We start from the raw sequence: 13,478 nt of genomic DNA, 5'->3' as shown, positions 1-13,478 counted from the left end.
CAGGCCGGCATCCTCTACTGCCTGCTGCAGCAGCGCCAGCTCGCCGCGCACCTCTCCTCGCACTCGCACCACCGCGCACCCACACACACACTAGACTAGGAACTAACACAATTCAATGCAAATGACAAATTGTAACACACGTTTCTTATACAATATTTTGCCCTTATAAGGCTGTAGTTACAGACTTAATAAAATCAGTTTTTTTTTCTATCATCTACATCTAACGCGGATATTATCCACCCTTTGTAGTCTAAACGGCTGAACGAATTTCGATGAATTTTGGTATAGATGTAGAGGATAGTCTGGAAGAACATAGCTACTCACTTTTTTTTTAATTCCGCGCAGAAGTCGCCGGCGAAAGCTAGTAAGTCTATATATGTGTAATGTGTAAATACGATTTGTCATTTCTATTGAATTCGACAACTGCAGTGTACCCTAAACGAGTGCGAACTATTGATGTGAAAATATGTCCCAACTATATCCATACAAGTAGATGGTTCTTGTCTTGCATAAAGCACTTGGTTGCTGCAAATACTGTGTAAATTACATTTCCATACAAAAGGCGTATCTTCCTCCTTTTTTTCCCCATTTATTAATAACCGTCGACATAGAATCGAATACCACTTTTTTGTGGCTTACTTGATAAATCGGAACGTTATTTAGCACACTTTAGTTTTACGTTTTTCGTAACTACCTTCGTTGGCCACTAATTAAATATATATCATTCTTATTTCAAATAAGACTAAAATCTTTTCACAAATTAGTTATATGGTATTCTGATCTAATTTTGAGTTAAAATCGCTTACCTTTTATATTTATGTTGTGTGATAAAAACAGTTTTTTCGCTAGAGACAATGTGCTTTATTGATAATACTGAAACTTACAATAAACATTGAATATTAAATATATTTGATATTTAAAAAGTAAATTATAAGTTAAAATTCTAATGAGCTTTATGTGTAAAATTTTAATTTGTGCTAAAACAATCATTATTTTATTTGACGAGCAATACATTAATATGAAGTATTATTTTCTTAATTAAATATTTACATTCTAGTTGAGCTAAAATTGTGCAGCTTTCTTTTAAATATGCGCAGCTAGATAACAAAAGCTTTATTTTATTGGTTATTCGTATATTTTTTCAGTATTTCGTTATTAGCAAACTCACTTATCTACCAGACTTAAGCGGAATATGATTGGAATGCTTATTAAGTTATATAATTTATACATAAAGATGCATACAGTTCATATATTGTCGAATTGCTTCGTATATTTGATTATAAGATACTTTTTTGCACTGTTTTTTACTAATAAGTTTTGTGTTATAGTTACATTTATATGTGATAAATGTAACTATGAATTTCAAATGTTGTGGCACATGTTTTACTACATTACTGTTATTAAAAAAAAGATAATGAGGGTCATGCACTGACCTTTATAAATGGATGCAAAATATTTTATGCATAAATATAACCAAATGGTTATCCCCCATTTTTGAGGGCTGACGGTTGCGGTTTTTCGCGATGGTGCAAGTTTGAACTAATAAACTGTTTACATCAACACGCGCTTTTAAATCGAATTAAAGTTTGAAACCAATCCATTTATACAGATCAGTGGAATCATGGCTGTTGACACACAAGTGCTACAACAGTGTAAATTCACCAAAAACAAACACAAATAAAGTTTTTAACAATTTTCGATAAAATGTTAAATTTTAACATTGTTTTCAAATTAACAATGTATGTACTAAAGTTGTTTGTAATACATTCCATACAAATATGTACTCGACAGACTGAATGTAGAGATATCAATTAGAAATATCATTTACAAAAAAATTGTGTGTATAATAAGGTTTTTTAACAAATTTTTGCTTACAACTGAATCATCTCATTCACCTTTAACATTTGATGAACAATCGCGAACATATTCAAGAGTTGTACGATTTTTTTTTTAATTAATTACTAACAACAAATATTGTTAGATTACAACAGTAAAACGAATTACTTAAAAAGAATGTGCTTATTTGGAAACGCGCATTAATGTTGTTCAGGAATGAGTTAGATATACAAACACACAAACTGCTTTATACCGCTATTAATAAATTGCAAGTTTTTTTAACAAAGATGAATAAAAAATGATTTTATTCTGTTGCAAAATTGTATTGCAATGTGAGAAGTCTTTAAGTGGAAAACAAGATTTGCTGAGTATTAAATCGAGGGACCGAAATTTGTATTGTATTAAATTATTAGCATGTATAAAAAGCAGACTGATAATCATTATAGTTATGAATGGGTAGGGTTTTGCTTTGCTTTGCATTATCTGTAACTTTTTGACATTTAGAGCCTGTCCCACTAAATTGTACATTGTCTGCTAACAATCCAATGTTTGAAATATGTGATGGAAGTATTGGATTTTGTTACCTTATCAGAATGACGTCATTTTTAAGCTATCTCTAAGACTAGTAGTCGGTGGTGGGACAGACCCTTATAATTGTTTTCAATAGAAGAAAAAAACTTTAAATCTGCATATTGTATTACTACAAATGCTAGTCGTGCGTAATATTTGAAGTATTTTATGTTATAGTTCATCTTGTTAAATATCTTGTAACAGAATGCTAAAAGTGACTTACAGTTAGATTTCAAAAATGAATCTTTTAGTAATTAGAGTTCTGTTTCACATTTAGTTATGAAGGAATGGAAGTTAATTAGTACTTAACAATGATAAAACCAAAAAATGAAAATTTAGAACAAAGTTACTTCATACGAATATGTGTTTTTGCGTTTATTTTTGTTGCAGTCTTTACTTATATTAATTTTTGTATCAAGTAATATATGTTTATAGCATAAGTTAAGTATAATTACTGTTTAAAAATCCATAAACAAACAATATTTCTTTTCACCAAAGACTTACTGTTTATGTATTTGCTGCTATAGAAAATGATTTTGGCATAAAATCTATACCATTATAGGTACTTTACAATGAAATTTCGTTTTTTCTTGTTTTGTCTTTATTTATTAATGAAAGCAGACATTAATTAGTTGTATTGTTTTTTTGTACATTACTTTATTATATTAAGTGTAATTGATATTGCATTCTGTAGTGACTTAGTCATCACATTAGTTTTACTGTTGTGTATTTTGCACCCGTTTTCACAAATACAATATCAGACTGAGAGAGGGTATACCTAAGCTTCTTGAGCCAAACAACTAAATAATTGCCAATCTATTTGTAACAAATATACTGTAACAACACATTTAGACTACTTATATTCTAATTTATAAAATTGTTTATTGTCAAATTAAATAACATAAAATACAAAAATAATGATTTAATGGTTGTGTAAAATCAAACTTAGGAACTTTTGAATGATGTTTGTTGTATACCTTTTTGTATAAGAGCAGTCATTAACGTAAAAGACTAAAATCTTGTTTGTATTTCGTTTCAACACCTAGTATTTAATTGATTTTAAATAAACTTATGTTCTAAGTGAGAATTATGCAATTTGGTTATTTTATCTAAACAATGTTATATTTAGTTACTGTATATACTTAATACTAAACATAGCTGTGTACCTTTCACAATAAAATGTATTTTTAATACACCTTTAACACTGTTTCACTACTTTATAAGCCATATTTAACCTTGACTAATTTTTAATAAATCCTTAATTATTATATTATAAACAGAAAATATGTTCACTGTATTGTCATATTCACAATTATAAATTAAAATTGATATTAATAATACTACTAGAGGTAGTAATAGTTGCATTCTTTGGCAAATAAAAAATAAACTTATCAACAAGATTGCATATAAAGCCATTCTTTTCATGGTACTTAACAAATATTGATGTTGTAATGCTTCATCTAAACACATCCCATTCATCAAGATTTGATCTACTTCACATGATGTGCAATTTGTGGGGCCTTTGCCACTGCAAGTTTTACATGTAACATTACAAGCTTTACAAGAATATGAGCCTTCCAAGTTTACACAATATTCATTAACTTTACATGAACTATCTTTAAGGCATTCATCAACATCTTTGCATGCACCAAACTCTAGCTCCCAACCAGTTTTACACATTACGCAGGCTGCTGTTCCCTCCCCTCTACAATTGTTGCAAGCTTTGTGACATGGCTTACAGTCTTCTTCCGGAGTAATATAGTAATTTTCAGCACAAATTTCACAAAATTGACCCTCAAATCCTTTTTTGCAAATGCAAGAACCATTTCCTTTTCGTGTGCCTTCTCCATTACATAGACCTTTCTCCCCGCAGATTCTGCCATTTTTGTCCACAGGGCATACAGTGCATGATGGGCCGTAGTGATTTTTGGGGCAACAATATTGCAGGGTATTTATACACAACCACGAGAACAGATCTTGTGAATTAGGATCTTCATGAACCCACCACTGTTCAAGTAAATGCTCTGCTTCCTCGGCGAGAGCATAACATCGGTCCTTTTGCTTTTTCACTTCTGAACACAAACCCTCTTGAATTTCGACTAAACGCATTTCGCTGCGAGCGTACGATTTAAGTTTTGCTTCTTCCCAAGCAGTATCACCACCTTCATACTTACCACGCGCTGTTTTTTGTAGCCAATTGTTAAAAGAATCGGACAAAAGTCTACATTGATTACAATCGCCTGTTTCTCCACTCCCAAGATTAGCTAAACAAATAATTAAAATAAAATAAAACATGAGTAAATCAAAATATTTATACAAAATCATTTTTTGGATTATTACGTTGCTGCCTATTATAAACGAAAAGTATTTAACAAGGACTGATTGAATGTTATAATATTGTAGTACAAAAATCTCTAAAATGTAATATCTATCGGTTAATTTCAGACTTCCAATTCACCTCCATAACAATAACACCGTAAGAAATTGACAAGTGATGACATTGACTTCCAAATATAAATGTCATAGAGTAAACGTTACAGTGCATTGATTTCAGTTTTAGGTTTAAAATTAAGATTAACGACATGAAATATTAAAAAGACTAATCAAATAAGAGACAGAGAAGATTGCTGGAGTTCCAATATAATTCAACTGTTATTAAAAAGTATATAGTTTGATTTTGGAATTCAATAATTATTGATTTTCAATGGCACCAAAAATACTGTTAAACTTGACTTGACAGTTGAAATGTTACTTGCTTGCTTATTCTTTGAATTTAACGCAAACGTAAATGAATTATAATCAACGTGTATCTCTGCATTTTATTTATTTAAATGAAATAGGATTAATGTGTTCGTTTCATTGAAATCTCTTGTTTAATAGTAATCAAAAAAGTTTATTTTATAATCTGAAGCTAATTATGTAGTCTTATGTTTTGTAGAATGATCATATAACCTATTTGTTCGACGTGTGCAGTTTACAAATAGAATTTGTGTTTTCATCTTTTCCAGTTATGGCAGACAAAATAAGGTATGTATTTAGTGCTTGTGTATTTACTACGCTCACATAGATTTTGTTTAAATCATATTCTACTCATTAATTTGAATGCACATTGCAGGCATAATTTGACCTTACATGCATTAACTTTAATATTATCGTTAACATGTATGTGCCTATTATAGTAAAAGAATCAATAACCTTTAGTCGTTAACATTTCGTCACAACAGATCATGTAATTTGTGTTTTTTTTTACAGAATCAATTCGAAGTTCGATGTTCAAGGAAATTATGAGCCATCTGATTCGGAAAATGAGTATTCAACATCGGAAAAGAAACTCTTGGATAAATTACGTAAACGAAAACATGATGACTCTGGCAGTGAAGAAGAACTTTATGGATTCTCAGAGTCTGAAGAAGAGGAAGAAAACGATAAAAATGACTTAAATATGGCAGATAGTGATGTAGAGGGTCAAGAAAATTCTGATGATGATTTACCTGACTCCAAAGCATGGGGCAAGAAAAAGAAATCTTATTATTCTACAGATTATGTAGATGAAGATTATGGAGGTTTTGGTGATGATGAAGAAGATGCTCTTATGGAAGAGCAGGAAGCGAAGAATATACAAAAGAGACTTATAGAACAACTCGCTGATGAGGATTTTTCATTGGAATTTTTTAGTCCACCCATTAAAGAAACAGAAGTAAGAGAAGAAGTTATTAAAAGTGATTTGAGTCATATGTCAAAAAGGCAAAAATTACAAATCTTTGAAAAGGAAAGTCCTGAGTTTGCAGGTCTAGTTGATGATTTTAAAAATAAATTAACAGTTGCCAAAGATGATTTACATCCAGTTTTACAGCTTGTAAAAGGAGGCAAATTACCTAAATGTCCAGCTTCCAAATTTGTGAAAACAAATTACAACCTAATTTTAAACTATTGTACTAATATTAGTTTTTACTTACTTCTAAAAAGTCAAAGAATAAACATTCAAAATCATCCTGTAATAAAACGGCTGTATCAGTACAGGCAAATGCTAAATAAAATGGAACCTATTTATTTAGAGGTAATTAAACCACAAATAGACAAAATATTAGAAGCTGTAAATAATAGTATAGAACTTACTGTTATAGGAGACAAAAAGAAGGAAGCCAAGAAACGTAAAACTGATAAACTTTCTTTGGAACATGTACCTAAGAAATTGAAGATAATAAATGAATTGGAAAAAGATGAAGGTGAAGACACTGGAGTTTCGGATGATGATGAAGAGGATGTTATAGGTGATGAATTGTTAAGACCACAAGCTTCTGATGTACAAAAGAGCACAGAATCTGAAGAAAGTGGATTCTCAGACAATGATGAATTGGATAATGAAGATAACAAACCATCTGTATCCTCTCAAGGTCTTACTACTGATGATATTGCAGAAAAACGTGAGATTACTTATCAAATTGCTAAAAATAAAGGCCTGACACCACATAGAAAGAAGGAACAACGAAACCCGAGAGTTAAGCACAAGTTGAAATACAGAAAGGCTAAAATCAGAAGGAAGGGAGCAATACGTGAGCCGAGGTCAGAAGTGGCCAGATATAGTGGAGAAGTTTCTGGAATAAAAGCTAATGTTAAAAAGAGCATAAAGATTAAGTAGCTCATATTTGATTATAAAATAATATAAAGGAAACACAGTTTGCTATAAAATGATTTATTTCCACAATAAAGCATTATTAGATGTGAACCATGTCTTAATGTTGCCACCTGAAACAAATACCCATTTATTGATTTACTATTTAATATTAAAATATGCTTTGTACTAATGTTAAGTAAATAATACTACATTTTTTATTACTTTACAATAAAATACCAATAATAGTCCACAAAACCTACAAAAATACTATCAACATTTACCTTAAAAGACAAAAAAATATTTTATATTGTAGTTACTTACAATTTCAATACTTTGTCCTTTCCGCCGGAAGCTACATAGGCTCCGTCAGGAGACCAATCTACAGCAAATACTTCATCTGCATGTCCAGGTAAGTCTAGTTCCAGCTTCTTTGTTTTCATACTCCACACTAAAATGTAACAAGTAAATAACATTAGTTAAGTTAATAAACTAAAATTGTTTCATTAATTGCGATTTACAAAATGATAGATCTTTATATTTTTTTATGTTAGATGAATTATTGACTAATTATGTATTAAAACATGTTACTGTCTTGGAATATTACCTTTTAATGTTGAATCAGCACTAGAGCTTAGGAGAAGCCTAGAATCAGCAGACCATGCCACCATGTACACTGCTTGAACATGACCTCTAAGTGTTGTTATAAATTTGCCTGTAGATGCCTCCCAAAGTTTCACCGACTTATCAAAGGATGCTGATGCTATTATCCTAGAAAAATAGATGATCAATCAAGAACTCATTTTCATGTTTTAAGCAAAAGCGTGGCTTTTTCGTGATCATCTTGCCCTTATCCCTATGGAGGGACGGTACAGTATGTGCTGCTCCATACATTTCTATCAGCTATCATATCTGAATCATTTTGTAGTACAATGATTTTATAAATTTCTTAGGATATTTATTTTTTGTTCCTACCTAGTGTCTGGAGAAAATTTGACATCATTAATGAGCTGCTGATGTCCTGTCATTCTAGCAAGAGGTCGTTTCTCCTTTTCAGGTAGCCACAAAAATAACGTGAAATCATCAGAACCTGACACCAAACGCTCTGCACCATACGAACATGCCTGTTCGTACCTTTCAATAGCTCTTTGTTGTAGAACTTTTTCTAGAAACAATGAGTTTCAATTTATTAAAAGAGTTACTAAAAATGTTTTTAAAATAGAATTTAATTGAGACATGTTTACTTACTATCGGTAGTTGGTTCTTTTCTATCGAGTATTGGATGATATGGCCCAGTTCTTAATACATAATCTGTACTGAGAGCTAGTGTATTCACCCAATGGGCATGACCTTCTAGCGTTCGACAAAGAATACCATCGTCAGCTCTCCACACCTAAAATATTTACAAACAACTGACATATTTAATTAATTTTTCTAGAATAGAAGTGATATTTACTTTTTGACCGACTTCCTAAAAGAAGGTATTCAATACAACTGTATTGTTTTTGTTATAATATTTTTCTTCAGTATCTTTTAACTAAATTACAAATAACAATTTTATAATTATCTAATGTAAATGTATTTGTTTACTTTAATAGTTCTGTCCTGTGATGATGTATAAATAAGACCATTTCCACCCCATTTTACTGAAGTGACTGCTTTTGAATGTCCTGTTAAGCTCAGAACAGTCAAACATGTTACTGTGTCCCATATCCTGACATCACCATCTTTTGATGAACTGGCCAATTTACGGCATTCAGAATTCCTGTAAATGAAAGATCTCATTATAATATTTTAATTAAATAATAAGAGGTCCTTTGACAAACATTTTGCGTATTGTTAAATTGTAAATTATTTTGATATGATATATAGATTTAAAATGAATGACTTCCTTACATTGTTTATAAATACTTTTAGAAGACCATTAGTGTATGAAACATACTTGTTGCAGTTAATGTATGAATATGTGAGTTATAACAAACTATTATAAAACTTACTTCATATATGGTTCCCAAGCCAATGCAGTAATCCACTGTTTGTGTCCTATCATAGTTTTGCCAATTTGGTTTCCTGTTTCCGGGTCCCATATTATCAATTTACCTTGCTTACAAGCTGAGGCTAATTTAGATCCATCAGGACACCAACTGATACATAACACCCAGTTTGTGTGTCCTGGAAAATTATGAAAACACATTTGTTATCTTTAATTTTTATTGAATTAAAAAAAATCTGTATGATGTAAATATAAATATATTTTAAAATTAATAATTCTAAGGCCAGTAAATACAGCAATATTGTTACAACATTAATTTATAAATTTTCCTTTCTATTTTTTAATCTTTCAATTTAGTATTATGTGTAAAGAATGGTACCTTTACATACATGTAGTGGTGTCTGAGTGTTCAAATCCCAAAACCTGACAGTTGTATCACCAGACCCACTAGCTAAGTGTTTACCCGAAGGACTGAAGCTTGTAGATATAACCGCTTCAGCATGGCCAGGTATAGAACTATAAATATTTACAACACTAGTGAAGTCACATATTTCTCATAAAATCTTATTGAAAATCTAAATGACATACCTTGTGCAACGAGTGACAGGTCTGACTCTGAATACAGCCTGTTGCTGGTATATTATTTCAACAACTTCTTCAGAATTTATTTTTACTGTGTCTAAAACATCCTCTAGTGATGTAGTAATTTCTACATCTTTAACGAAGAATAAAAATGGTTTATCTTCCTGAAAATATGTTAAAAAGTTAGAACTACGTACAAATATTAACAATTAATCATAAAACATGGACTAAAGTTACAAAACTAATGTGTTTACTTCTTGAAGCAGAGCATTGCAGATGAGTGTAAGTTGTTCTTTTGTAACATTTAACGGTAAGTCGAGGGGACTTCCGATTTCTTCTCCTGTGTCCGATTTGAATTTAGCCTGAACACAGCTAGGTAAATCACTGTCTACGTCCATTCTATCCTATTAAATAAAAAATATGATACATGCGTAATAATAACCTCAAATGTAAACAAGACCACATTGACGTTTTACGTTGGACCTGACAGATTTTTGGTTTAAGATTTCATAGTTTTATAGGCTGGTAATCTTTAAGCCAAACTTTATTTTCGAACCCTAACTTTCCCTTTTTTTAGGTGCAGCAGGCAAAGAGCCGACGAACAGTCAGAGAAATGCCTCATTGGTCTCAATTACTTCAGTTCTTTTTATTTAAGCCGTATCTTGTTTTATTTTTTATATTTTATCTGCATAAAATCTGCAGTTGATTACTAAAATATCTAATATGCCAACACTGCAGTCTTTGACATAAATATTTATCTCATGGCAATATTATTTAGATGTCCGACGTCGGCGTTTCACTTACGTGTTATGTTTATAATTTTATTTATTAAAAGTTTTATACCGCTAACATAAAATGAAATTCAAATATATTTTCTTTTTGTGCTGGGTTACGGTATACTGTGACGAACATACTCATACGTATACAGATGGAGAACAAGTAGTACTATGGATGAACACCGTAGGCCCATATCACAATCGTCAAGAGACTTACGCATATTTTTCTTTGCCGTTTTGTGCCGGCACCAAAGTCACCATTGGCCACTACCATGAGACCTTATCCGAAGCGTTACAGGGTGTTGAATTGGAATTCAGTGGTTTGGATATAACTTATAAGGACAATGTACCAGCTCAGGAATTTTGTGCCATAGAATTAAATGATCAATCCTACAAAGCTCTCGTGTATGCTGTGAAGAATCATTATTGGTATCAGATGTACATAGATGATTTACCAATTTGGGGTATTGTAGGTGAAATAGACGGCGATCACCACTATATTTGGACTCACAAGAAGTTTGACATTGGGTACAATGGTAATAGGATTGTCGAAGTCAATCTCACTGCCGAAAATAAAGAGCGACTCACTCCTAATGCCAAGATTGCATTTACCTATGAAGTGAATTGGAAGAAGAGCAACATTCGGTTTGAGGATCGTTTTGACAAATACTTGGATCCAAACTTCTTCCAACACAGGATACATTGGTTTAGTATATTTAACAGCTTTATGATGGTAATATTTTTAGTTGGTCTAGTTTCTATGATTCTCATGAGAACTTTACGTAAGGACTATGCAAGATATTCAAAAGATGATGATTTGGATGACTTGGAAAAGGATTTAGGTGATGAATATGGTTGGAAGCAGGTGCATGGTGATGTTTTTAGACCTGTTCCACATTTGGCTATGTTTTCTGCCCTTGTAGGTGCTGGTTACCAACTTACAGTGGTCACTCTAGCTGTTATCATTTTCACTATTTTTGGAGAGCTGTACACAGAAAGAGGTTCTTTACTTTCTACTGCCATTTTTATTTATGCTGCTACTTCACCTGTGAATGGTTACTTTGGTGGTTCTTTGTATGCAAGAATGGGTGGAAAACTATGGATAAAACAAATGTTACTCTCAGCTTTCCTCCTACCAGTACTTGTTTGTGGGACAGCATTCTTTATTAATTTCATTGCAATGTACTATCATGCATCTCGAGCAATTCCGTTTGGCAGTATGATTGCTGTTATGTCAATTTGTACATTTATTATCTTACCCCTAACTTTAGTGGGTACAGTTCTTGGAAGGAATTTAGCAGGACAGCCTGATTATCCTTGCCGTATCAATGCTGTCCCTAGACCCATTCCCGAAAAGAAGTGGTTTATGGAGCCATTTATCATCATTATTATGGGAGGTGTTCTGCCTTTTGGATCTATATTTATTGAAATGTACTTTATCTTTACATCATTCTGGGCTTACAAAATTTACTATGTCTATGGATTTATGCTGCTAGTGTTCCTGATCCTCATGATTGTAACAATCTGTGTGACTATAGTTTGCACATACTTCTTGCTGAATGCAGAGGATTACCGCTGGCAATGGACCAGCTTCCTGTCTGCTGGTAGCACTGCGCTGTATGTTTATTTATATTCATTCTATTACTTCTTGTTCAAGACTAAGATGTATGGACTGTTCCAAACAACATTTTACTTTGGCTACATGGCTCTGTTCAGTCTTGCTCTTGGTATAATCTGTGGCACCGTAGGATATGTGGGCACCAGCATATTTGTTAGGAAAATCTATTCAACTGTTAAAATTGATTGAAAACCTCCATGAAGGGTGTTGTGTAAAATTATTAATCTTAGTATAAATTTTAATTATGTATTCATTACATAAAAATGTGTTTGCTGCATGGATATGACAATTGTTTTTTTTTTTCTAAATTATTATTATGAAAATAAATGCATACAGTAAATTTTTGACTAATACATTTTGGAGACATTCCTAGAATAATTGAGCCTTGTACATTAGTGGCAAAATTGTGTTAAGATAATGAAATACATGTCGGGTTTATAAACATTTTACCAGTTAATGAATTTTGAATGTTTTTGGTGTTTAGATTGATTAAATTGAATATGTTTTATCCTTGTGTAGTTCTGATAGTGTAAAAGCAATATTTAGTAAATGATAAGGAGTCTACAACTTTAGAGTGAGATCAGTATGTTTGATGATTACAGCAGACTGATGTTAATATATGAGCAGGTTAAAAGCAAATATGCTTCAGTCCAAATTCTTGATGTTTTAAACTAGGTATTTTAAATTATAGCTTATTAAATGTACTAAAACATGGTATAGCTAGTTTTCAAATAAAAAAATGGTCTGAAGTATATTTGCTTTTACTCTTCATTTGTGATTTGAGCAATTTCTTCATATATATTCTTAGTCTATTAATAGATCCTAGTGATTACTGTCTTTTTTGTTGTTTATGTTGATTAGAATGTAAATATATTTTTTTTATCTCGTTTATTTAATTGCATACTTCAAGTAGTTTATAAATTATATGTGAAATGTATTCTAATGCAAGTAAAACATGTTTCTAATCTGCTTCCAGAGTATTTTATTCAGTGTTTATTAAATGGATGTACATTTAAGTTCAATGCCTTTTGCGTACAATAATATTAAAATAGATTCAAGACAGAGTTGTTGTAAAATTTGTTTATGCTATAACATATTTCCTTTGACACCAAATGTTTTGAGATTTAAAATTTGTGTAAATAGCATGTAGTAAATATAGAATAATGTTGACACACTTGCGCAGGTTTAACTTTTTCTTTATATTTGTTATTTCTTATATCAATGAGTTAGAAGAGAATCTGTAATTTTTTTATGCCATCCATAATTAGTTTATTTTGTAATGTCATCAATGCAATAAAGGTGACTATGTATTACAATGCTGTATTTCATTTATCTCCTTTGATTTTATATTTTTACTACATAAAACAATAAAAGGCATTTTTATCAGATTTGCAATGTTATACTTCTGATACTGAGAGGAACATTTGTCAATTACTCGCACATGGTCCTTTTTTATAATTCTTTTGGTCAATAAATAGTGTTTTATTAATT

The 13,478-nt window shown here is 31.3% G+C and overlaps 4 protein-coding genes and 1 pseudogene across 4 annotated transcripts in view; 3 read left to right on the top strand and 2 right to left on the bottom strand.

Moving 5' to 3' along the window:
- Positions 1–320, top strand: part of LOC106108430 (breakpoint cluster region protein-like) — an 18,008-nt gene extending 17,688 nt beyond the window's left edge. Inside the window, exon 17 of the mRNA XM_013289595.1 lies at positions 4–320. Within this exon, the coding sequence (XP_013145049.1) occupies positions 4–99 (96 nt within the window). The 3' untranslated portion in view covers positions 100–320. The remainder of the gene's footprint in view (positions 1–3) is intronic.
- Positions 321–1,953: 1,633 nt separating this feature from the next.
- Positions 1,954–4,907, bottom strand: LOC106108429 (annotated as a pseudogene).
- A 275-nt stretch (positions 4,908–5,182) lies between these two features.
- Positions 5,183–7,132, top strand: LOC106108621 (something about silencing protein 10). Its single transcript, XM_013289873.1, has 2 exons — positions 5,183–5,433; positions 5,659–7,132. The coding sequence occupies exons 1-2, from the start codon at positions 5,417–5,419 to the stop codon at positions 7,043–7,045; spliced, it is 1,404 nt and encodes a 467-aa protein (XP_013145327.1). The 5' UTR covers positions 5,183–5,416; the 3' UTR covers positions 7,046–7,132.
- On the bottom strand, positions 7,084–10,093 carry LOC106108620 (notchless protein homolog 1). The gene is made up of 10 exons (XM_013289872.1): positions 9,848–10,093; positions 9,600–9,757; positions 9,391–9,527; positions 9,016–9,190; positions 8,609–8,783; positions 8,267–8,411; positions 7,994–8,183; positions 7,626–7,789; positions 7,343–7,469; positions 7,084–7,152 (listed from the first exon to the last, which is right to left on the bottom strand). The coding sequence occupies exons 1-10, from the start codon at positions 9,989–9,991 to the stop codon at positions 7,140–7,142; spliced, it is 1,428 nt and encodes a 475-aa protein (XP_013145326.1). The 5' UTR covers positions 9,992–10,093; the 3' UTR covers positions 7,084–7,139.
- Positions 10,094–10,358: 265 nt separating this feature from the next.
- On the top strand, positions 10,359–13,288 carry LOC106108623 (transmembrane 9 superfamily member 3). The gene has a single exon (XM_013289876.1). The coding sequence runs from the start codon at positions 10,449–10,451 to the stop codon at positions 12,174–12,176; it is 1,728 nt and encodes a 575-aa protein (XP_013145330.1). The 5' UTR covers positions 10,359–10,448; the 3' UTR covers positions 12,177–13,288.
- Positions 13,289–13,478: the final 190 nt, after the last annotated feature.

Source organism: Papilio polytes, unplaced genomic scaffold (genome assembly GCF_000836215.1).
Source record: "Papilio polytes unplaced genomic scaffold, Ppol_1.0 DF821511.1, whole genome shotgun sequence".
Lineage (NCBI taxonomy): Eukaryota > Metazoa > Arthropoda > Insecta > Lepidoptera > Papilionidae > Papilio > Papilio polytes.
The sequence above is the reverse complement of the archived record's forward strand: the minus strand, read 5'-3'. Positions and strand labels throughout refer to the sequence as shown.